This window comes from Lemur catta, chromosome 21, assembly GCF_020740605.2.
Source record: "Lemur catta isolate mLemCat1 chromosome 21, mLemCat1.pri, whole genome shotgun sequence".
Taxonomy (NCBI): Eukaryota; Metazoa; Chordata; class Mammalia; order Primates; family Lemuridae; genus Lemur; species Lemur catta.
The window spans coordinates 28,495,052-28,519,928 of record NC_059148.1 but is presented as its reverse complement, the minus strand read 5'-3'; the positions used below and the strand labels follow the sequence as shown (position 1 = coordinate 28,519,928).

Genomic DNA, 24,877 nt, shown 5'->3' with positions numbered 1-24,877 from the left:
CACATAGGCCCAAAGCGCCCCCGGAAGACGGCAAATCCCCCATTTTGCACCCCAGGCCTGGCTGGGCAGTGCCGGGAGAGGCCGTGGGAGGTGGGAAGGTGGCACCGTGGGCTGGACGAGGCTGTGAGCCGCGGTGGCCCCCGGAGCCCCTGATGTCACGGGGTAGGGCGATGGTTCCCTCGGGCGCCGCTGCCTGTGAGTTCCGGGCCGGGTCCCCTGAGTCGCATCGCTCAGCGGTGGGGGCATCTGCTCACCCCGGCTTTGCAGACAGCCTGCTACGAGAGGCTTCCTGATCCCAGGGTCCCGGCGTCGGCCCCAGCGCGCCGATAACCTTAGAAGGAGAGAGATGAGGCCGTGTGGGGAAAACCTCTCCGTGCCTGAAAAACCAGTGTGGAGAAGCAGGCCCTATAAATAGCCTGTCCTCTGAGTTAGTGACGACAGCTCCCCAGGGGTGTGCACGGCCCAGCGCGCTCTGGGTTCGGGCTCCCCGAGATGAGGCAGGCGTTTCGGCGTAGGCGATTGACCGACCCTGGGAATGAGGGCGCGGGAGTCGTTACCCCAGAGGGTGAACTTGATGGGGCGCTGTGGCTCAGAGCAGCCCAGGATGGGACTTCAGTAGAGATCCCAGCAAGGTCTGGAGCGGGAGCTGCCCCCTGAGTGGCCGGCAGGGACAGGCCAGTCCGGACAGTGAGTGAGGCCGAGGGCGGGTGGGGACCAAGTGAACCGGCCAGGCCCTGCCTGTCTGTGGGGGCAGCTGCCACTCAGGGCCAGTCTGTCATTCTCAGCACAGGAAGGCACTCAAGTTGGGCTCCCGTGTCCCCTGATTTGCAAATACTGGCACCTGATTATAAAATGCCTTTTTTGATTGCTGTGTGGATCACCCCGGTGGGCTAGAGTTAGCCTGGGGTCTCCTGGGAGCAGCGTCTGTTCCTGGTACATTCTGGAGGTGGCCGGCTGGTGGCTTTTCATTCAGGGCCGTTGAGGGTCTGAGGCCCAGGCCACCTCTGCATCTAGTAGGCCTCGTGCAATGTCCCTTAGAGGCGGGTTCCTGGCTCGGCACTGGCCCGAGAATCGCAGAAGCATTTGACGTTGTGTCAGAAACAGCTGGCGGCAGTAGTGAGCCGGCACCTGGCGCTGGGCCTTGTGCCCGCAGGTGGGGGCATCATGGCGTTACTTTCGAGAATGGCGTCTGGCCGGGTCTGGGGAGGGCTGGTTGCTCTCCCAGCAAGCGGCACCGCCAGCCTTAGACCAGACCACGTGGGAAAGACCAGGCAGAGAAGAAATCGGCCTTGGCGGGGTTGCAGGGGGTGTGGGTCAGTCCTGATCCTGGGGCTTGGGGAAGGTGGTTCGGGACCCCACATATCAGGGAAGGGGGGGAGGCTGAAAGGAGAGAAAGGAAAACCCAGCCCGGTGCCTGGGGACGGCTTTCAGTTTGCCCAGCTGTGAGCGAGAGCCCTTGTTTTCCGTAAGGGTTGGGGGTGACATATAATGAGGTCATTATTATTGATAGTGGCAGTAGTGACAACAGGTAAAACTTCCATAGTGTTTGTTCTGTGCCGGGCATCGTCCTAAGTGCGTTACCTGCGCCTTGACTTACCTGGTTTTCGGGGCAGCTGTGGGAAGTCAGCCCTGTTATCATTCCCATTTTACGGATGAGAAATAGGCACAGAGAGGTCAGGTAACCTGTCCAAGGTCACCCGGCTGGCACGTGGAGGAGGCAGGATTTGAACCCAGGCCTTCTGCTCTCAATGCCCACACCGCTCGCTCCTCAGCGCCCTCTCTCTGTCCACAGACGGTGGCTGAGTGTGTGCTCTATTACTACCTGACCAAGAAGAATGAGAACTACAAGAGCCTGGTGAGGCGGAGCTATCGGCGCCGCGGCAAGAGCCAGGTGAGAGGCGGGGTGGGGGGTGCTTGTCCTGGGGGACCCAGCTCCCCGGCACCCAGCAGCTGCCCGCTCGGTGGCTGGCGTCCTGCACGATTGGGGGTGACCGTGTCCCTGAGCTGGTGTTGCTCGGTGCTGGCCCGTCAGTGTGAGCTCCCGCCAGTGGCGGCAGATCTAGGGGGACCCACTCTCGGGGGTGCTCGCCCTGCCCGGCTGTTGTTGCCCCTCCCCCCGCCCCAGCAGCAGAGGACAGAGCTGGGGACCGCTGGCCACTTGCATTCTCAGCCTGGAAAATTCCAGGACTCCTGGCTGGGAGATGCTTGAAAGAGCCACGTTCCCAAAGTAAGGGCTTCCCGGGCCGACTTGGGGTGGTCCACACACTTAACGTGTTTTAAATTTTAATGGTTTTGCGTGTTTATTTTAATGCATACTTGAAAGAAAAAAATAGCCAGTACTTGAGCCTGCTCAGGATGAACCAGTATCATTTACGCTGGAGTGGGGCAGACTGGGGACTCTTGGGCTAAGTCCAGCCCACCACCTGCTTTTGTGAATAAAGTTTTATTGGAGCACAGCCACGCCCATTTGTTCACATGTCACCCTGGCAGCTTTTGTGCTACGGTGCAGTGGAGCAAAGTGTAGATTATTTACTCTCCAGCCCTTTGCAGAAAAAATTTGCTGATCTCTGAGCTTAGAGGAAAAAGGAGTTGGTTTGAAAAAATATCCCGGCCAGGTGCAGTGGCTTATGCCTGTAATCGCAGCACTTTGGGAGGCCGAGGTGGGAGGATCACCTGAGCCTTGGAGTTCAAGGCTGCAGGGAGCTATGATGATGCCACTGCACTCCAGTGGGGATGACAGAGCAAGACCCTTTCTCTGGAGGGAAAAATGCAGTAAATCATGCAGAGATGACGGGCACACGTGTGAAAGGGGGTCCTGCATCCTTGGGGATCTGGGAGGTGGAGGGCAGTGGGCGCATCTGCTTTGCTCCCGGGCGATTGGGGACCATGGCAGAGCAGGTGCGGGGAGGAGGCAGGCGGACTGCAGGGGCAGGGGCACTGCTGGTGGCCGCTGGATTGGAGGCATTTCCTCCCCTGGGGACTGTGGCTGGGAGGAGCCGGGGGAGAGTGAAGGTGACAACAAAGCCCCGGGAGGCTGTGCCTCCCCAGGAAGGAGGGGTTTGGAGGGAGGTCTTCGAAGGCTCCAAAGACGAGGCTGAGGAGCAGCCCTCAGGTGGGCCAGGATGCAGCTGGGAGGATCCCGGGCAGAGAGGGCAGTACGTGCAAAGGCACGGGGACACCAGAGAGCCTGTGGCATCTTCAGGAACAGCAGGGAGTCTTTGGAACAGGATCTCAGTGCCATCCAGGACCCTCAGTGAATTGAAGCCGTGGGGAAAATCATGGTACCCTCTTTCTTTTGCTCACTGTTGGTGGGTGAAGGGAGATGTTTCTTTGCCCTGTGGAAAGGAGAAGTGCAAACTCCACTGGTGATGGCTCGCCCTTGGCTTCCGTGTCCGTGGGCAGCGTTAGGGGGTGGTGAGGCCTGTGGCTCACCAGAGAGCTGTACCCTGTCTTAGCTCCAGCTGGTTCTTGGCCAAGTGGTCCCAAACTGCCAGATCTGATTTTTGATGGTGAGCTGGCAACCTGGTTTTATGTGAAATTGCCCGATTTTTAAATCTTAGGTCACAATTGAAAAAGGAAAACAACCAAGCACGCTGTAGGCCAAACAAGTCACATTTGCTATCGAAATCTTTCCCGAGCCCCTGGTATGAGACCTCTGGGTTCGACTATGGTAAAGCTGGGGGAGAGGGGATCATGTGAGTTGGACAGAGGCCGGGCCAGACCTGGGCACTGGGGAAACGCTAGAATGTTCTATAGCAGGGAGAAACTCACCTCTGTTTTCGTCTGGGATGTCCTGGATTAGCTGGGGCATCTGGGGTTCCTGGGAGTTGGTGCCGTGTCTCTGGTGCCTCAGGCCGGGGCTCCCGGGGTGGGGAAGTGGAGCTCTGTGCTCCGCCTCTCACGGAAAGACCCCGGCAGGAGGCTCCTGTCTCTCTCCTTGGGAGACGGGGCTCCCTAGCCTCCCGCCGGCCGCTAAGAAGGTGCTGGCGTGGCCTGGACCCGCCAGGGAGGCAGATTGACACTCGTCTCCCAGAGCTGCAGCTGAAGGGAGGGCCCCTGGGGGGCCCCGGTGGCTGCCCTCTGGCCGAGAAGCCGTCTTCTGTCGGCCGGCCCCTGCCTGAGCGCGTGAGATGATGGGTTTTTCTGGGTCCGTGCCGGGCTCTGCTAGGCGGGTGGGCTCACGGTGAGGCTCCGTTTTGGTGGCAGTGGTGATGGTGCTGTGAACACTGGAGGGGGCGACCCTGGGTGAGCTAGACTCTGTGCCGTGGAGACACCCCCTGAACTGGGGCGGCGGGCGGGAAGGTGCAGGCAGTCAGGACAGGGTGGGACGTGCCGACCGAGCCTGTGTCCGGGGCTGGGTGCCCACCCTGTGTCGGCCTCTCTGTTGTTGAGCTTCTCCCTTGACCCAGCCCTGTGCGTCCCCAGCTGCTCAGCGTGTGTCTCTGGCCTCTGTCACTCCCTGCCACGCGTGTCTCCAGGGCGGTGCTGGGGGCTGTTCCTCTCCCGTCTTTCCTCGTCTCTCTGCCATCTCTGTCTCCCCTCTGCGTCCCGCGCTCTCCCAGCGCCTCTGTCCCCGAGCACACCCCCCTGTCTCCTGGGTGGCCGGCGGCCGCAGAGACTGCTGTGGGTGGCTGCAGAGAGGCTGTTCCTGGCGCGGTTCCCGTGGCTCCGGGCCACGTCTTTGCCGAGGACAGCCACGAGTGGCCGCTCACTTGTCAGCGTGACAGATGCCGCTCGCGGGGCCCTCGCGCCCGATTTCCGCCAGCCTGCCCGCCCCGGAGGAGCCCGTCGGGTGTGCCAAGTGTGTGTGTTCGTCGGGGCATTTAGTGGGTGCGTCCGCAGGCCAGGGCGGTCGAGCCCGAGCTTTGGAGGCGAATCAGACAGTGATTCAGGGAAGTAGAACGAAGGGACCGGCCGATTACAGGCTGCAGGGGGCACGACAGCCCCCCAGGCTCCACGGCCCCCACGTCCCACCTGGGAGACGGTGCACTTCCCGAGTTGGTGGGCTCACGGCCAGGCTCGGGGACGGGGTGAGCCCCCCTCGCCATTTCTGCCACGTGGGATCGAGGAGGGGCGCTAGACCACAGGGCCGACAGTGGGAAGTGGCTCTCCAGGGCCGTCTGGGCCGTCTGCCTTCCTCAGCCCCACTGACCGCTGGGGGCCGGGCCCCCTGGAGTCCACTCCGAGGGCCGTGCTGGGGGGGCTGCGTCCCAGGCGGGGTCCTCAAACGCGAACACGGGTTGGTATCGCCGGGAGGGCTGTGGAAACTCAGGCACTGGGCCACCCCCTCCTCACCCCACAGGAGGGCCAGGGCCCGAGACCCTGCATTTCTGACGGCTCCCGTCCCGGTCGGGGCCGTGCTCTGAGAGCCTCAGTGCTGTAGGTCGGGCCCTGAGCCCGGGGCAGGTGGCAGAGCGGGAAGTCGAGTCTCAGGCAGGACCCCCGTGGGGGGCTCCCGAGCTGGAATGCTCCTTCCAGGGTGTCCCAGTCGGGCTGGGAGGGCAGGTCGGAGGCCGCGGGCTGGACCTGTGTGGGCGGCTCTGAGCTGAGTCGCTCCCTGCAGGGCCGAGGGCCGAGGGCAGCCAGTCCCTTCTCAAACGGTGATCTAGCCAGTCCAGCCTGCAGGCGGCCTGTGCATTTGCATATTTGCAAAGCTACGAGTGACAGATGTCACAACCTGCCCCAATGCTTGGCCGCAGCCAGTGCAGCAGGACACCACCGCTTTGGTGCAGGTGCAGGCCTGGGCTTCAGGGACCGCCCTTCCCCGCCCTGTCTCCCGTGCCCCGCACCAAAGCTGTCTGTCTGTCCGTCCATCATGGTGATTAGAAGTGTGCCCGTTGGACATCTCTGGGCTCAGAGCTGCGCTGCCTGCGGCGGGGTTCTCTCTCTGGTCCACGGAAAAGCGAGGCCCACTTCAGTGTCCGCTGTGAGGCCAGCAACGTGCTCGGGCCATTTGGTGTGGTGAGGTGCCTTCCTGTTTGCTGGAGGGTGCCATCCACCTTCCAGAAGCTTCTCTATATTCTGATAGAGGGAGTTGCAGGCCTTGCCATAGGCCTGGAATGCGGCCCCTTCACCCCCCCACACCTGAGCTCTGGCGGGAGAGGGCTGAGCCCCCACCTTCTGGAACTGGCCCCCCAGGTCCAGCTGCGGGTGGCTTGTGAGCGCGCAGGCTGGGCTGCGGCCCGAGCATTCCCTCCCGGCCCCCCGCCCCCCACCGCCTGCCCTGAGGTGAGTCACGGGCCGTGGTGGGGGCCGCCCGAGCCTCGGCTGACGGCACGGTGGTTTCTAGATCATGATTCATAGACGGAAGAGCTGCGTTATCCGGGTTAATGGCAAAGCCGGAGCCCAGCGATGCAGTGGTCAGGGGACGCCTGACTATGCCAGTCGTCAGCGGCTGAGGGTGTCAGGCCAGCAGGGCCCGGCCTGAGGCTGCGGTGGCCCTGGGGCAGCCACCAGGGCCTTCCCACGGTGATGGGGGTGACCTGTGGCCGAGAGTCTGTGTCCCCAAGGGTGAGTCCCGTGTCCCAGGGCCACACGGGGGTGCCAGGGCAGGTTGGGGTCTCCTGGTGGACGGGATGTGGGGACAGGAAAGGTCTGTCGTGGGCTCCAGGCGTCCTGGCCTGCCCCTCCCGACTGCCGGGCCCAAGGAAGGAAGCCCAGGGAGGCAGAGGCCGCCTGCCGCTGTCTGGCCCGTGCTGTGTCACTGTTCCCAGCTGCTCTGTCTCTGTGCGCCCTGGTGTCCCGCCCCCACCTCTGCCCCGTCGGGCTCTGCTCTGACCAGGCCCTCGGCCCCAGGTCTCCGTGTGTGTCTAGGTCAGTCGTGCCCCCCACCCGTTTCCCCGTTTGTCTGTATGTGTGTCTGTCTGTCTGAGGGTGGCTCGTATCTGTCTCTCTGTCTCTGTGTCCACGTTCCGTGTCTGTCTCTCTTTCTCCCCGTCTCTCCAGGCCTCTGTCTCTCCCCCTCCTGCTCTCCTCTCTGCCCCCCCCGTGAGCCCTGCCTGCTCCGTCTTTTCTCCCCTCCCAGTTCCTGCCAAGGGACGGGTGACCTTGTTCCTCTTGCTGTGGCACTCAAGTGTCCCTTGCGCCCCAGGCAGCGGCATGGGGAGCAGGGTGACCAGGACAGCCGTTTCAGGACAGGAGCAGCCAGGCTTAGTCCCCAGGGAGGAGCAGCCGCCATGCGGTGGAGCCACTGTCTGGGCCTGGCTGCTTCCCCTGGTGACGAAGTCACTGGTGGCAGGACCCGCGAAGGGCCAGACCAAATGTCCCCAGGCTGCATCTCATCTCAGACCACTGCCCGCCCTGGGCTGGGCCTCCAGGGCTGGGCCGGGGGTGGGGTCCTTGGGCCTGGGGTGGTGGTGGCTTTCCCGGGCAGCCAGGCCTGCAGGGGCTGCCGGGTCCCGCTGTGCTGAGGGCAGGCTGGTCCCCGCAGGACTGGATGCAACTTCAGCTCCTGGTTCCCTGCCCAGCTTTGTGCTAAGTCGGGAGAGGCCAATTGTGGGCTCCCCCAGGCCTGAAGTCGGGGGGGTGCTGTTCTCAGGGACGGTGGCAGGTAGAGGGCCCCTGGGGGGGCAGGGGAGGCTGGAGCCCAGGATGGAACATGCCGGGCTGCAGGTGTGGAAGGAGACCAGTGTGGCCTGTTCTCGGGCCGGCAGGGTGCAGTGCAGGGGGGACCTGGCCCCCTGCTGGCCCCGTCCGAGGCAGACCCCATAAGGGAGGTGGGAGGAGGTGGAAGGTGTGAGCCCCCGCCAGGCAGCGGGGCAAGCGTGGGGCCACCTCAAGCCAGGCTGCCGGAGTCAGGAAATGGTCACCAGGACAGCAGCGTCGCGTGGTGGCCATGGCGGGAGGGCCCTGGGCTCTCAGGCAGCAGATTGCCCCGGGGGGTGTGGCCGGGGTGGGGTTTGAGTCTGTCGTGTAGTGACGTCATTTCAGGTGATTCCCTAGCTGGAGCTGACACGCCCACGTGGGAGCCGGACCTTGCACATATAGTCAACGCGGCAGCTCGAGGGCGTCGGGGCCCAGACACAGGCCAGACTCGGCAGGCAGCTCTCTGAGGGGGTGTCCTCCGGGCTCAGACCCGAGTGACAAGAAGGGACCGGCCAGGCAGAGTTGGGGGAGAGCGTCCCAGGCTGCGGCTGTGGCATGTGCAAAGGCCCTGTGTAAGTAACGCCGCCACTGTGTCCGATTCTGGGTACCGAGGCGGCGTTGCTGGCGCGGGGTGGGAAGGGATGCCCACAGCACACCACAGCGTCCTGTCTCCACCCGCGGGCACAGCCGGCAGAAATGACCCCGAGGGCATAGGTGACATCCATGCGTGGTCAGAGACGTGGGAAGGGCTGCGCTTGGACTTCCGACAACCGTTGTTTTCAATCGTAAGGTTGCGTGTGTCAGTTTTTAGTAAGGGCCTCGGTTCACGGCGGCCTTCAAAATACTGGAGACATCCGTGAACTCGCAGGAGCTGGTACGAGCTGACGCCGGCACTGCCCTGTACGTCTTGTAAATGCTCCCCTGTGTTTCCCCAGGAGGGACAGGTGGGCAGGGGCGGAGGGGCAGAGCCCAGGTGTCAGGGAGGGCCTGGCCAGTGGCAGGAAACTCTGACCTCTGACTCCACTTCTCCTGGGATCCCCTCCCCCCACTGCTGAGAGGCAGAGGGTGTCGCGGGCAGGCACCTCTCGGGGCTCGCTGGAAAGTGCGTGTGGAGTGAATGAATGAGCCGGCCGCCGTCGGCGTTGCCGGGTTTCGGAACGTTCTCCTGGTGTGTTTTTAAGCACTTTGTGTCTGAGGACTAAGTCCTGTGAGCTCCCACCTGGGCGGGTGGCGCTGCCATCTCGCCGGAGGAATCCACCCTCATTCCTCCTCAGCCTCCTGTTGAGTTGTCCTCCGACGTGGGTGGACCCGGTCACCCCCGGCTCCCCCTTCCCCGGGGCCCCCACCTTGTCCTTCGAGGCCACGTGCCTTTGGAGACTCAGCTCAGAGGCCTCCTGTCCTGCCTCTTCCTCGTCCCCACGGGTCAGGATGACAGGCTGCCACATCTGCGATGTGTTTGTGCCTTTTGAAAGTTTTCTTATCCCTAGAGCCTCCATCGGTCCTTTCCTAATTCCCGTCTTTGTCAACTTACGTGCAAGCTCCATACAGTTGGGGACCACATATTTCTGTGGCCTAGTGTTCCCCTTGGGGGCTCAGAACATGTTTGTGGAAGGAATGAACAAGTGAGTGGTGCCGTTTGGCTTAAATGGGCGTAGAGAAAAGACTACTCTCCCCGGGCCAGCAGTCTATGAAATGCTGTGTGACCTTGGGTGAGTTGCTTAACCTCTCTGTGTCTTTGAATTCTCATCTGTGAAACAGGGACGAGACCAGTGTTGTTGGGAGGATTCAAGTAACTAACGGGTATGAAATGAGAAGTGGAGGGCTCATTACATGTTTGTTGTGGTCAGTAAACGTTCATTGTTTTTATTAAGAGTTTTCTGCACAGCGCCTGGCCTGGGGCCTCGGCACAGGCTCAGAGTTCCGGGTCGCTGGTCCGGCACATACAGTTCCAGAAGCAGGGGGTCCTCGGGGGCCTGAACCCACGGCTCTGGCTAACCATGGGTCTGGTCGGGTTCTCTGCAGAGTTGTGCTGTGGTTTGGGGGGACGTTCCCAACCCAGCACTGGGCGCCAAGCCCATTGTCGGCCTGGCCGATGACGTGAGTGATGGCCGAGGTGGCCCTCTGCCCTGAGCCGGGATCGCTGGAGGTGCTGGAGTTCGGCCTCCGGTTCTTGCAGGTCCCCCAGTGGAGGGAAGGGTTCCCACAGGCGTCATCTGCCGCCAGTGTCGAGGGTCCCGTGTGTGTTTGTGAGACGAGGACCCCGAAGGCCCCAGCGTGGTCCGAGAACTGGAGGCAGCAGCCTCCCCGGGAGCCGGCTGGAAGTGCGTGTCCCAGGCCCCACCCCAGCCCCTCCGACCGGGAGATTGACCGAGATCACCAGGGACTGTGTGCACTTGGGCTTGAGGGGCGCTGCCCTGGAGCAGGGCGCAGAAGCTGAGGGACCCACAGAACACGTCCTGCCCAGCCCCTGCTCTCATAAAGTTTTATTGGCACGCGGCCACGTCTGTGTATGCAGTGGCTGCTGTCACCCTACGGTGGCAGAGTCGAGCAGTTGCAGCAGAGACCACGTGGCCGCAAAGCCGAAAATTTTCTCCTCTGGCCCTCGCGGAAACAGTTGGCCGGTCCCTGGTAAAGCGCTGGTTCTCCGACGTGGCAGCCGTTGGAATAACCTGGAATTGAAGGTGCCGGACACCTGGGTGTCATCCCGGGGGTGCTGACGTCACTGGCGTGGGGGTGGGCGTGGCTGCGTGTCGCGACCGTGCGCAGCCCCCGGGCCGTCTGAGTGTCAGCCGCCCCCGTTGGACCTTGAGAACCGCGAAACCGGCAGGGGCTGTCCTGCAGCTCCGTGGCTGGGCCCAGAGCCGGTGCCTCGGCCCATCGGTGCCAATCCTGCGTCGAGTTGGCAGTCACCGGGTTGCCGTCCTAAAACACAGACACTGCAGAGGGCAGAGCCGGCCGAACGGGTTGACTCAGCGCCTCCCGGGGAGTCATGATTCGGGGCCTCCCTCCCCCTGCGTAAGTCTCCCAGGAGGGAGTAGGAGCAGCCCTGCGTCAGCCCACGGGCTCCTGTGTCACCAGCTCGAGCCCGGGCAGATGTTCCTCATCGGGGCCGCTGGGGTCTCTCCCACTGGAAAGCGTGTTTTAAGGCCAGGGCTGCCCTGGGATTTCTCCTGCTCATCCTCCGCTGGCGTGGCTCGGGGTAGGGCACGGGACGCCTGTCCCACGGGCATGGGTTTCAGGCTGCAGGAAGCCAGGAACCCGCCCACGGCTCCAGGGCGGCCCCAGAGGTCGTGTGCCTGGAGGGTGAGGACAGGTGGGAACCCCCTGCCCCTGACTTTGGTGTCAGGGAGGAAGAGGAGGGGGCAGGGCCTGGCGCCAGGATCGCACGGAAACCACGACCAGGTTCTAGTGCCAATTGGGACTGCTGACCTCGGGTGGGGGACTGTGACCTGAGGTGCTGGCCAGCCAAGGGCTGGGGGACGGAGGTGGGGGTCCCGGCAGGGGCCAGGCATAACTTCGGTCGGGTAGAACTCAGACCCTCACACATTGACTGCCACACTAGGAAAAAATAAATGTTTTTCTCGGGCCACGGTGTTTTATTATGAAAACAGAATAGAAACTGTAGAAACAAAAGAATCCTTTCTAATTTAGCGAAAAATTATTTTTTTATTGTTTTGTGTGTGTGAGTTACAGGCACCTTGAAAAGTAGTTCATGCGGCTCCCCAGGTAGAGACACGTGAGTTACATGTGCTTCGCCAGGCCCCGGGGTCAGAGGTAGCGTGAGTTAAATACAACTCACACGGCAGTTAATGTGCTGGCTCCGAATCCTGGCCCGGTGGTGCACGGTGTCACCGCCACCCTCTCTGTGCCTCAGCTTCCTCTCCTGCAGAGGAGGCCGTGAGCCAGCACCGTGACAAACGCCACGGGGTGACGTCCCCTGTGCAGGGGCAGGGGGTCGTGGGCAGGCCCGGCAGGGTCTGGGGAGTCTTGAGTTGGGGACAGGTGGGATCGGCAGAAAGGGGTGGGGGTCCCGAACCCCGGATCCCAGCCAGAGGGTGGGGTAAGCCTCTCAGCCAGGGCTTTGGGGACGGCAGGACCGTGGCCCCGCACCCCAGGTGTCCCCCTCCTGCTCTAAGACCTTGAGGCTTCGCACCCCCAGCCTCAGTTTCTTCCTCTGCAGAGCGCGAGCGGCGACCACGGCCCTCCCATCTCGGGTCAGTTAAGGGCACTCGGCAGGATGGGCATGGTGCCCAGGGTGGGGCGGTCCCCACGCGCGTCCCTGGAGGATGATGCTGGTTTCATCTTCATCATCCTCCTCGCGGCTTCCTGAGGGAGGTTGGGAACCTGCCAGCGTCAGACGCACAGCACGGAGCCGGCGAGTGAGCGCTCGGGAAACGTGGGCCTCGGGCACCCGTGAGCCTCTCCACGCCGCGCCCTCCCTGGCGGGGCCCTTCTGAGGACTTGGAGGAGCCACGTGGCAGGGAAGACTCTGAGCTCAGGCCCGGCGTGGACGCGCCTCTCCGCCGGCCACTCTCCGCGGGGTGGAGCTGCACCCACTGGCCGTGCGGGGATGCTGGTTACTGACGGGCGGGGGGCGAGGCCCTAGGGCTCGCGGAGCCCCCACTGGCCTGGGTCCAGGGGCCGGTGGATCGGTGCTCTGGGAGGGTGGCCCATGTGGCCGCTGCTCTCCTTGAGAGGGGGGTGCTGCAGCCCAGACGGGGACGCCGAGCTCCCCGGCCCTGGCGTCGGATCCCAGCCGTCCCAAAGCCAGCGAAGTCTGATCCGCAGGCGGAGACAGTCCGTGTGGGGCAGCCCACTGGGCAGGACTCCCTCCCCGGACAGCCACGCCGTCTTCTCCCTGCCACCCTGGTCCCCGGTCCCCAGCTCCCGCTCACTGCCACTGTCCACGTCAGGCACGTGTGGAGAGGGGACACTGTTGGAACAAACTGGAAACCCTCTGCCCCAGCTCCCGCCTGCTGGGCCAGCTCCCAGGGAGGCCTCTCCTGGGGGTGCGAGAGGTGCCCCCACTCTGGGCTGTGTAGAGGTCGAGTCTCAGTGTCTGAGGGTTGGCAGTTAGGGGAGAGGGAGCACAGGCTGGTCCGTGGTTAGGAGAGGGAGCACAGGCTGGTCTGAGGACTCGGGGCCACCTGTTGGGACTCGGCAGTGACATGGGGGTGGGGGGCAGCTGTTCCAGGTCAGGCGGCCCGGCCCCTTGCCCCGCCCTCTTAGGGGGCAGGGGGCGGATTCCTGGGGAAGGGAGAGCGGATCCCAGCCAGGGGGCCCAGAGTGCAGCCAGCAGCAGCCTGGATGAGCCTCAGCCACCTGCAGTGCTCAGACCCTGGCTCTGTGACCTGGCGTCTGCAGGGTGCCCGTCGTGGGCCACGGGCTCGGGCTCCGAGGAGGGCCGAGAGGGCCCTGTGTGCTGGGCGGGCGTCAGGCCCTGGCAGGGAGGAAGGGGCTCTCACGCCCCCGGCCCCTTCCTTTTCCGTCTGCCTGGAGTTTGTCCCTCTCGGTTTGGAAAGTGCTGTGACTGTGCCCTCGTACGCGTAGAAAGGCTTTGGGGTTTATTTTTATTTCGCTTGGCTCGGCGGGATGGAAAGACGGTCTGGTTTGGCAGCTGCTTGCGGGGAGGACCTCGGGCGGCCAAGAAAATCAGTGCGCGCCTGGTCAGAGAAGCCGGGCGGCACCGAAGGGAAGTCGGAGGCGGTGCTGGGAGGAGCTGGCCGCTCCGCTGCCTCCTCTGTCTTGGCGGGACGCGAGGCCAGAGTGACTGGGGCAAGCACTATGACAGGCCCGAGTGAGCAGGCGGGCCTGGCCCTGAGCCCCCTGACCTGCCCTGGAACCTGGGCTCAGTCTCCTCAGACGGGCCTGGGGCCGTCCTGGCGGCTGCGGGGACTGGAGACTGAGGCTCAGAGAGGTGGCCTGAGCTTTGTCAGGGGCAGGGCAGGGCTGGGGCATCAGCGCTGTGTCCCCAGATTCCTGGATGCAGACCCGCCCCTGCCTGGGGCCGACCAGAGCCCCTCACTCCAGCCCGCATGGCTTCTGCCCCTGTCAAACACCCGTGCCGGGTGCTGCACAAGGATTCTCTTGCTGCAGCCCCCCAGCCCCTGGCTGAGGCACAAGTATGCTGAGTACCCCTGTTTTAAAAGGGAAGAAATCAGAGCACAGAGACGTTAAGACCCTCATCCAAGGTCACACAGCTGCTAAGTGGGGGAGGCAGGAATCAAACCCAGGGCATCAGACGCCAGTGCTTCCTACGCCTCCCCCCAGGCCCTGTGGGCCACAGGACCCCGGGCTGCGGCCTGTCCCCTGTCCCCAGCTCCTGCCAGCTGGCCCTGGTCTCCCCTTTGTCTGCGGCCTCCCCTTGGGCTGACTCCGTGCTTTCCCCCTCCCCCCCCGCGCCCGCCAGCCCAGGTGCTCAGATCCACCTGCCTCACTGTGTTCTCTCCCCCTTCCCTGCCCTCCGACAGCAGCAGCAACAGCAGCAGCAGCAGCAGCAGCAGCAGATGCCCCGGAGCAGCCAGGAGGAGAAAGATGAGAAGGAGAAGGAGGGGGAGAAGGAGGAGGAGAAGCCGGAGCTGGAGAACGACAAGGAGGAGCTGAGCAAGTAAGGCCCTGGCCCCGTGCGAGGCCTGGGGGACCTGGGCAGGGGGTTGAGGACGGGGAATTGGCTGGCTGTCCCCACGGCCCCTCCCGGAAGCCCTCCGTCCCCCTCCCTCCTTCCTCTCCCCTCCCTGCCCGCCCGCCCTCCCTCTCTAATCCTCTGAGACGCAGAGGCAGATAGCTCATCTGAGCTCCGCTCCCGAGCTAATAAATCCAGGCGATGACTTTGGAACTCGGCCTCCCCCTCCCCCTCCTCCCCCTCCCTGTCTCCTGAGGCGCCGGGAGGGGGATCAGAGCAGCTCAGGAGGACTAGGTGCGCAGGCGGCGCTCACCTTTAGAATTAGGGATGTCAGCGTGAGTTCTCGCAGACGGAGGCGCAGCCTCGCCTTGGGCCCTGACAGCTCCCGTGCCCGCCGGGGCCGCGGGCACAGGGCCAGCGGGAGGAGGGGGCGGCGGGACTGAGCGCCAGGTACCTGTAACGGCTCAGGAATGCGGCTTCAGAGAACATCTGGCTCCCCTGCCCCATCGCCCAGACGCTCCGGCAGGGGCCTTTCAGCCGATGAATGGGAGGGCGGGCGATAAATCCGCCTGCCTGCGTGGAGTCAGGTCGGCTCCACGCACAGCCTCCCGCCCCGCCGCTGCCGGGGCTGCCGCGTGTTCCACAGGGCACAGTGGCTGTGTTTGCATGGGGCCCCTCTCCTCCCGCGAACAGAGCGGCCGTGTAGGTTGCTACCAGCCCGCGCCCCGCCGCGCTGCCTCAGAGTCTCGTAGACGGACGGTGGGGAGCAGCTCTCTGCTTGGCGTATAAATGGCCGTACCCCGCTGGCTGTGCGTGGGGGAGCCTTGCAGAAGAGCCCCCACACCTCCCATTCGGGGACTGAAACCCCCCGCCCGTTAGCCACCTGGTCAGGTGCACGGAGTGGGTGATGGCCCCGTGCACGCCCCTTCGTGTCGGTGAAAGGCCAGTGCAGGTGGCAGCTGCGCCCCGGATCCAGGGACGGGAGGGCCCTTGCGGTTGCCTCCTGCCAGCCCCGCCCCGGCTCACCCCGCTTTCTGGCGTGTGGTCAGCGCGCGGTAGCGGGCGGCCGGCGCGGGGCAGAGCCAGCGGGAGGAGCGGTCCCTTCCGGCGCTCAGACGCGTGTGTCCTGTCGCCCCTCTCTGGCCTTCAGGGAGAAGACGGACGACACCTCGGGGGAGGACAACGACGAGAAGGAGGCCGTGGCCTCCAAAGGCCGCAAGACCGCCAACAGCCAGGGCCGGCGCAAAGGCCGCATCACCCGCTCCATGGCCAACGAGGCCAACAGCGAGGAGGCCATCACGCCCCAGCAGAGCGCCGAGCTGGGTGAGCCGGGGCCGGGCACCACGGACGCTGCGTGGGTTTTGGGAGAACTGGCAGCGGCTGAGGGGTCGCGTCCTGGCGTTAGCTAGTGAGTGTGCTGTGTGACCCCGAGTGAGTTCCTCAACCTCTCTGTGCCTCTGTGGCCTCATCTGCACAGTGGGGGAAGGGGGTGGCTACCTCCAACCACGGGGGGAAGGTCATTAGTAACTTTCCACGTGGGAAGATTCTAGAACAGTGGGGTGTGGGAAGAGCTCAGTGGCTTCGGCCACTGTGATTTCAGAGCTGGGACGTGTCACGCACGAGTCCAGGTGACCCGTTCTGGGATCTCCTAGTGTCTACATCACGAGACCTGGTCACACTCAGCCCGCCTTCCCCAGAGACGGCAGCTGTTGGGAGCCGAGTAGCCTCCACCCCTTCGTAGGAAGATGTAGGCTCTGACTGTCCCCACTCCGGCCCTGTGGGCATCTGAGCTCACACCTTCACCCCTGTGGGCCTCAGTTTCCCCTTCTGCTCGGAGGGGCGTTCATCCCCGGGTGCTCTGTGCCCGCTCGCCTCCCAAAAGGGGAAGAGAGGAATTGAGTAGCAGTTCCCAAGTTCGGCCACAGGGGGCAGCCGTGTGTGTCTGTTGTCTGCACCTATTTCTGCCCTCTGGGGCCGTCCCTGCCGCCCCTGCGGGACCCGCCCTGGGCCGTGCCCAGGGCTTCCCGGGGTGGAGCTGGCGGAGATGATGCTTCATCTCAGATGCCCCTTCCCCCGGGGTCCGGGACAGGCACCTGCCCGCTCTTCCCAAGAGAGGTAGTTTGGGCCCATTTCATAAATGGGCTACCTGAGGCTTAGAGAAGGGACGTTGCATTGCTAAAATCAGAGTCAGGATTCGAACCCAGCTCTCCTGGCTACAAACCCTGTGCTGCTTCCATAGGCGCTTGCCGGCTGCCCCTTGGTGGCGGCGTACCGGGAGGCCCAGGGCGGAAGGGCTTTCTGCAGAAGTGTGCTGGTGCCTGGTCCGTGGGGCTAGTCCTCTCGGACCCCAGGCCGAGGCAGGCGGCTGGGCTGCGGGGTGGAAAACACAGCCCCGGGCCCTCCCCTGGGGCCGCTTGCCCCCTGCCCAGACTGTCACTGCCTCCTCTGGGGGTCCCGTGGGCAGGAAGGGGGAGTCGGGGAGATCCTGGAGCGGCCCAGGCTGTGTGGCAGGGACCTGGGGGCTGCCTGTGGGGGTGGGGACCGTCCTGCCGTCCTCAGCCAGCCTGTGTGGAGCACTCGCCCCGTGCCTGGCGCTGAGCCCGTGACGCTGACGTCCCTGTGCCTGGCCCCAACGTGGGGCTTTGGCAACCTGAAAGGCCCAGGGCTCACGCCCAGGGGGCTCGGAGGAGAAACTCAAAACTAGTTGCCATGCCAACAACGTGGCCACCTGTACCCATCCCCGAGGCAGGGCCGAGTCCCTTCTGAATGACACAAGAAGCCCCTCCTCGTACCGGATCAGGGGTGGAATCGTTACCCTCCCAAGCAGGGGTTTCTGCCGGGGATGGTTTTACCCCCCAGGGGACGTTGGGACATCCGCAGTGCCCAGGGCGGCCCCCATGGCACAGAGAAGCTCCTGCTCCCCCACTGTCACCATGTCCCCGGGGAGGGGTGCACCCTCCCAGCCAGGTGCTCACAGAGGCAGCTGTCCTGGTTGAGACCCCCGACCACCTCAGTTTCCCCATCTGTGAAATGGGCTGACTGTGGGTCCCCTGTCCCTGTGGGTCACATGGAGGTCAGCCCCGAATGACACCCATGGATGTGCTCAGCAGGGTGCCCGGCCCGGCGGGGGCTCGAGAGTCGGGCACCCAGGGGAGGATCGGCTGGGAAGGAGCGTCTGAACGTGGCCTCCCGTCGGGGTCCCATCCCCGCCCTCCCCGGCTCCGAGGCGGGAGAGGAGCCCGGCTGTGCAGGGGGCCGAGGGCCTCCCCGCCCGGCCGCCGCCGGCAACCGCGTGTCTTCCTTCCCAGCCTCCATGGAGATGAACGAGAGCTCCCGCTGGACCGAGGAAGAAATGGAAACGGCCAAGAAAGGTGAGGACCTGGGCGGCATTAGCGCCTCGTCTGCATCCCGGGTGCAGCTCGAGTGGCCGGGGGGACGTTGACCCCAGGGCCTGGGGTGAGGTCCACGGCGGTGGGCTCTGATTCTAGGGTGTTCTCGTTGGTCACTTCTCGGAGCTTTCTAGAAAGGGTCTGTGCAGCTGCACTGTCGTGCTCGTCTCTGTGTGACGCTAGACACAGCTCGTGCTGTGCACGTGGTCAGTCGGTGGCTTCCTGGTGATCCCCGGTGGCCCACACTGCTTGGCCCTGTGGACGGAGTGGCGGCAGCCTGCCTGGATGCCTCGGGGCAGTCAGAGCTTGTTGGTGGCCGCCCTGCTGGGGTCACAGGGTCAGGGAGACCTGCAGGGCGTGTGGTCCTCATACGGGTGTCTGGCCCTTACGTGGAGCCCTGAAGGCCCCATGCCAGGCTCGAGCGTGCTGTGGCCGGGCACGTCTGGCTGTCCGGGTCAGGTGTGGGGGTGGCCCACGTGGCATGTCCCAAGACTGAATAGAACGGTGGCGTTGCGGGGAGCCGGCGCACTCCGGCTCCCAGGTGCCCTTGTGTCGTGCAGCAGGGGTACAGCTGGGGTCCGGCACCGCTTGAGCCCACGCCCCTCTCAAATGTGGCCGGTGAGGCAGGGCTGGGGCGGCGGCGGCAGCTGTGTGCCGTGATGGTGGGCGGCGTGCGATCGACCCCCGTCTCCCTGGGAGCCGCAGGCTTGCTTGCTGGAGCCCGGGTAGCCGAGCCCTTCACTTCCAGCTCGGTGGCCTCAGTTTGCCCGTCTGTGAAGTGGGGGTGCGTCCAGGTTGGCTGTGAGGACTCAAGGAGGGGCCAAGTCGGGGTGAACCGCTCTGCTCCTCGCCCGTACCCCGCACGGGCCCACGGCCGCTGCTCCCTCTCTTTTCTCTTGACCCTGAGAGGGGAGGGCCTGTCCCCGTCCACATTCCTGTCCTCATCCCCCTCCCTGTTTATGACCAGGGAACCAAGGAGCAGAGGCCAGGGACTGCCCTGCGTCCCGGAGCTGCTGCACGGGGCCGGGAGCAAGCCCAGGCCTCCCGGCTGTGGCCCTCGTGGCCCTGCCAGGCCCAGGCCCTGTCTCTGATGTGCACAAAGCTCCAGGTTGTGACTCTCAGATGGGACCAACGGCCTGTACAGCGAAGGACCCAGGCACAGCAGGCCGGGAGTGTCTGAGAACAGCCCGGGCCGCGGGGTTGTCCGGGCTTTGCCCCTGCCCCTGCCCCTGCCCCTGCCCCTGCCCCTGCCCCTGCCATCCACCTGGCTGCGGGGCTTGCTAAGGGTCCCGTGCGTTGGGCGCTGGGTTTCTGAAATTGCCTGAGAGCAGCTGCGGACCTGGGAAGGCCCTCCGTGACCCCTGCCACTCGTCCTGGGACCCTGCCACTCGTCCTGGGACCCTGCCTCTCCGACTGGGACCCTGCCACTTGTCCTGGGACCCTGCCTCTCGTCCTGGGACCCTGCCACTCGTCCTGGGACCCTGCCTCTCCGACTGGGACCCTGCCACTTGTCCTGGGACCCTGCCTCTCGTCCTGGGACCCTGCCACTCGTCCTGGGACCCTGCCTCTCCTCCTGGGACCCTGCCACTCGTCCTGGGACCCTGCCTCTCGTCCTGGGACCCTGCCTCTCCTCCTGGGACCCTGCCACTCATCCTGGGACCCTGCCTCTCGTCCTGGGACCCTGCCACTCGTCCTGGGGGCTCCTTCCTGGGCCCTCCGCCTCTCCACCCACACGATTCTGTCTCCTCCAAAGCCCCCAGCCGAGGTGGGCCTGGAGGAAGGACCTGGAGGGACCCTGGCATCATTCAGCCACCCGTGTCCACGGCAGGTCACGGTGAGGAGGTCTCCCGGGGCCGGGCCGTCTGTAGCTCCCAGGGCATGGGGTGCTGGTGCCACCAGCCCACGGGGCCCGTGGCCCGTGGCTCTCTTTCGTGCCCGCCTTGCAGTCTCTGTGTGGATGTCACCGTGGGCTACAAAAGAGGCTTTATTGAAATCATGTGCATTCTTTTCCTCCCCTTGGATTTAACTTTGATATAACATACATAATGTAAAATGTAAGAGAACGGTTCGGTGGCGTTAGGTACATCCACGGTGTCATGCAGCCCTCCCCGCTGTCTCGTTCCAGAACCTTTTATCACCCCAGACGGAAATCCCGTGCCCATTAGCAGTCGCTCCCCAGCACCCCCGACGCGCTTTCTGTCTCTGGCTGTGCCGTGGGGACGTTTCGCGTGGATGGAATCCTGCAGCACGTGGCTGTGCGGGTCTGGCTTCTCTCATGGGCCGTGGTGTGTGAGGTTCACACGCGTGGCTTTATATGGCCGAGCAATACCCCATTGCGTGTGCAGGCTGGCTGTGCGTGGACATGGGGTGGTTTCGGTGCTTGGCTGTCGCCAGCAGCACCACTGTGAACATCTGTGTGAGAGTGCATGAGTCTGTTGATCACATACGTGTCCTCAGCTCTGGACCCTCAGCCAGGAGGTTGCCCCGGGATCCACCCGCGGGAGGACCCTGCGTGGACATCCCGGGACGGCCAGCCCGTGGCCGTGTGGCCTCTCAGTCCCCCTGGTGTGTCTGGTGGTGTCGCCGTGGCTCCATCCTTGGCGCCCTCCCTGTTGCCCGGGAGCCGGGTGTCGCTGGCTGCCCTCCGTCTTGCTTCCAGAAGGGCAGATCCCGAGGTTGGGAGGACGGCGGGGGATGACTCACCGGCGGGGACGGGAGTGTGCCCCACGGTCTCAGGGTTGGGGCCTCAGCAACGGCAGTGAGCTCATCCCGGGTCCTGCCCATGGAGACAGCAGGGAGAAGGTCCCGTGGGGGCCGTGCCGCGGAGCCCTGCGCGGTGACGTCTGTGATAATGCCGTGCGCCAGCGTGCTCATCTGCCGTGAGTTACAGCAATCTGGATGGTTACCGCCAGGGTGGCTGCTATGGCTGTGCCTTCCAGGCGGGGGAGGGGGCGGGGCGGGGCGGCAGGTGCTGGTAGCGGGTGGGGCTGAGGCAGCTAGGAACGTTCCAGAGCCCCCTGCCGAGTCCTCAGAAACCCAGAGTTAGGAAGAGGACCAAGGACCAGCTGTGCCTGAGGCGGAAGGCCTGCACTGTCATTTCGCAGTGACATAGCCCAGGTCCTGAGTGAGGCAGGGGTGCGCGGGGGCCGGGGCAGGGGAGCTGCCAGGTGTCCCCGGGCTCTGCGACCCCTGAGCCAGCCCGAGGCACCTGGGGAAGCCTTTAGTGGCCTGGCCTTGAAGGATGAGCTGCAGAGGCCTCTAGAGGTTCTAGCTCTGTGACCTTAGGCAGCTCAGCCAATGTCTCCGTGCCTCAGTTTCTCCATCTGTACAGTGGGAATTAAAGGAGTGCCCACCGGGTTAGTTTCCTGTGGCTGCCATGATACAAGACTGAAAACTGGTGGCTTAAAACAACAGAAATGTATTCCCTCACTGTCCTCGAGGCCAGAAGTCCAAGTTCAAGGTGTCAGCAGGGCTGGGCTCGCCCCAGGGTGTGAGGGGAGGCTCCTTCCTCTACCCGTCCGGCCCCGGTGGCTGCCGACAGCCCTCGGCGCGCCTTGACTTGCGGCCGCGTCACTCGGGCTTTGCTGCCGTCCACACACGGCCCCCTCCCCGTCCCCTCCCTGTGTGTCTGTCCAAATGTCCCTCTTCTCGTAAGTGCCCACCGCGGTCCAGTGTGACCTCAGCTCCACTGGAGCATGTCGCCAAAGACCCTTTTGAGAATGAGAGTCCAGTCCCAGGCGGGTCGGATGAGAGGCTTGGGGTGCACCGTCCAGCCCGGCACGCCCACCACCACGGGTCTGGGTGAGAGCAAACAAGCGCTTGGGGCGGGGATGCCTCGGGTGCACTGAGCTCCCCGTCACTGCTGTGGCCACAGCCAGCGCCTTGGCCCTGGGACCTGGGCCTGGCCCACCCCTGGCCCACCCTCAGCGTCCCTCAGTCCCTAAAGTGAGGCTGGGATGCCACCTCCCGGGGGCACCTTAAGGGTGGAACAAGCCAAGGATGTACAGTTGTTGGTATACAGTAGGCGCTCAGAAGTGGCAGGCCTGCAGCTTGGCGCACAGCCTCTGGAGCCTTCCTTCCTGGGGTCGGTCCCGGCTCTGCCTCTCTCGGGGCCTGACCCGGGGCAGGCCCTGCACCTCTGGACCTCGGCACCGCTGTGCCTGGGGGTCAGGGTTGTGGCCACGTGGTCTACCGGACACAGGTGCAGTGACAGCTGGAGGGGTTCCGCGGTGCTGGGGGCTGCCTGGAGGGAAGGGGCCACCGGGCTGACACCCAAAGCCTGAAACGGTAACGGATCACAGCAGCGAACGCTGTGGGGCACGTCCCGGGTGCCGGGAACTGCTCGATGCCTTACGTGCGTGAAGTCACTGCCTCTCTGCCAACCTTATGAGGCAGGCACTGTTATTAGTTTCCTCATCCAAGTGAGGAAACCGAGGCCCAGAGAGGTTTAGTGAGCTGCTCAGGGTCACACAGCTGTGAAGTGGTGGAGCTGGGATTTGAACCCAGGCTCTCTTGTTGCCGAGTAGGAATGGGGCTGGTGTGAGGATTGGGTGAGTCGGTCCAGCAACTTGGCACTTTTGACTTGCTAGTGAAGGAAGGAAGGGCGTCCAGCGGGGGAAACAGCATGTGCAAAGGCCCTGTCGCAGGGACAGTGTGGTCCCGTGAGAAGCTGTTGAAACCCAGAGAGGGAAGGGGGGGGGGGAGAGGGGCCTTGCCAGCTGTGGGACAGTTTGGCTCTTATTCGAAGACCAGGGGGAGGACTGGGGGAGGGGCCGAGGCCACAATGGCCACAGGGTCCCAGGGGGACAGGTGCCTTGCCTTCTCGTGCGCACGGGGTCATGGCTGCCTGCCCCGGGGCTCCTGCAGCGTGGGGCCTGGGCTCGTGCAGGGGGCAGCCTCCCTAGGAACCCGGCAGCCCCGGGAGCTGGCTGCCTGCCCTCAGCTCCGTGCCACGCCAGGAGGGAGGGGCGGGGCAGGCCTGGGCCGGGATGAGGGACTCGAGTTCCCCTGGGAAAGGTCAGCCAGGCCTGGCTTGGAGTCTCCACCCAGCTGTGAGACAGGCTCAGGGCTGTGCCCGCAGCTCCTGGGGGCCCCCAGCCCCCTTCGCTGGCGGGCAGAGACCCTGCTGTGGAGGGGATGGGAGGGCCCCGGCACACCATTGTCACATCAGCCCAGCCCAGGGATAGGCCCTGGCCCACCTCTGGGCCGCCGGCCTCCGGGGGCCTGCCTGCCAGGGGAGAGGGCAGAGGGGAGAGGGCAGAGGTGAGTGGCCCACAGGGGGAGGGTGCTGCAGGGGTCAGGCCCTGGTGGCCCCCGGTGAGCCCAGAAGTCTCCCCTGGGAACTCGGGGCCTGCTCCGCCTGGTGGCCGTGCCTCTCGGGGGAGTGGGGGAGGGGCCGGTCGCCCCGCAGAGGCCGGGTAATTGGCTTTAGCGGATAAAGAGTCTGAGACGTGGGGGGGGGGTGTAAGCCCCCAGCTCGGAGCCTGCAGGGGTGTGACCTCCCCCACCACGGTCTGTTGTCAGCGTCTGGTGCTGTGCCCACCGAGGGCGCTGCAGAAGGGGAGCGGCCCATGCGTGTGGCCTGGAGGGCGGTGCATGGCCCGCAGAGCTCATGGTGGGGCAGTGTGGTCCAATGGTTAGCACACAGGTTGGGGGAGGGCAGGGGCCATCCCCAGGGTGGGTGACGAGGAGGCTGAGGTTCGGGGACAGTGCAGCGCCCCAGGGCTGGCATCAGCGGGGACAGTTTCCACCCGGGGTTTGCAGAGAGACTGCTGTGGGGGACACGGGTCCAGGGCTTGCTGGTCTCCCGGCTGGACGTTAGGAGTGGGGTGGGGTCAGTCAGGGTCTCCGCACGTCCTGGGGTGCAGCCAGTGTACCGTCCCCCCTGGTCAACGCCCTTGAGGGTGAGCTCGGGCGTCTTGCAGCCCATCTCCACTCCTGGGGGACGATCCACAAATCGGCGTCCGCGTCGGACCTGACTGGGGACGGAGACACCTGGCGGTTGACACAGTAGTACCGATGGCTGTTACCACGTGGCGAAGTATGTTCTCCACACGCGTGTGCACACACATAGGTGCCCACACGGCCTCTGCCTTGCACGTGGGAAGACCGGGCCTGAGTGGGGAGCCTGTGCCCACGGGGCACGCCGTGGGGGCGCGTGGGGAGGGCCGTCCGAGTGCTCAGCCTGGTGGCTTTCGCTTCGCGCTGCTGCGGGGGAACGTGGCCCCGACAGGTGTGGCGCGGCGCGTTCCCAAAGTGGAAGGTGGGCAGCGCTGGGTCGCACGCAGGTGACTGTATTTCCTCTTAACGAGCACAGCGTACCGTGCACGGGGGAGGACGTGGCCCCCAGCGTGTGTCTGAGTCACAGGTGTAATCGCTGGAGCAGGTATCGGGGCTCATTTAAGAAGAGTGGATGGGGACAAGACGCAGCAGGTGGAAGTTCAGCTGCGCTGTCCTGCCCATGTCCTGACGGGACGTGAGGACGGCGGCAGTCCAGGTGGCCCCGAGGTGGGACATGGCAGGTGCCCACGAGGTGGCCTGGTGGCTTTGTGCCTGTGGAACCCGCCCTCCAGGGCTCTGGGGTTTCCAAATTGAGGAAGTGGCAGGACTCGGGCCCAAGAGGGCTGGACCTTTCCCCGCTCCTTTGACAGTTGTTTTGGGCAGGAAATCTCGAGTTTCTCTGGGAAAAACGGCAGCTGGTGGGGGAGGGGTGGTGGGGGCCGTGCACCCCGTGCAGACGGCCTGGGGTTCTCCCTGGAAGGAGCCGGAAACCTCAGGGTTGGATGCGGCTGGCTGCAGGGGGGGAGGGCGAGTATCCTTCCGGGGTGGGGGGCGAGTTTCCAGAGAGAACAGCGGCGACATCCCTGGAAGCAGAGGGTGGTGGTGGTGGTGCCCACAGGGGACGGCGGCTGGGGGAAGGATCCGAGGCTGGGGCGGGGTGTGCAGGCTCCTCTGGGGTCCCGTGTGCTCGAGCCGAGGGGGCTGCATCCGGGGCCCCCAGATGGTGCGCAGGAAGCTGCTGCAGGGGTGCCCAGAGCAGCCGGCAGCAGAGACCCTCCGGCCCCCAGGCTCCTTCGCAGGGTTCCCTGTCCAGACCCTGACTCAGACTCGGGCTTGACTTCCTGTCGTGGTCAATTTCACTTCCCAGTTCCTGCCTCCTAACTTCAGAATAAGAATAATTTCCTTAGAAATTAGAGGTGGGGTCAGGGAACCTGGACTGCAGGGCGTGGTGGCAGAACTTGCGCCTGGGCCCAGCCCAGAGCGTGTGTGGGATGGGCTCCCG

At 64.6% G+C, this 24,877-nt stretch overlaps 1 protein-coding gene across 15 annotated transcripts in view; it reads left to right on the top strand.

The window, feature by feature from the left end:
* NCOR2 (nuclear receptor corepressor 2) overlaps positions 1-24,877 on the top strand; it is a 187,252-nt gene that overhangs the window by 110,054 nt on the left and 52,321 nt on the right. For 14 of the 15 annotated variants that reach the window (XM_045535015.1, XM_045535014.1, XM_045535010.1 and 11 more), the window contains 4 exons: positions 1,793-1,891; positions 14,055-14,191; positions 15,357-15,529; positions 17,515-17,577. In XM_045535015.1, coding sequence (XP_045390971.1) covers positions 1,793-1,891; positions 14,055-14,191; positions 15,357-15,529; positions 17,515-17,577 — 472 coding nt within the window. The remainder of the gene's footprint in view (positions 1-1,792; positions 1,892-14,054; positions 14,192-15,356; positions 15,530-17,514; positions 17,578-24,877) is intronic. The other variant, XM_045535005.1, reaches the window with a different exon arrangement.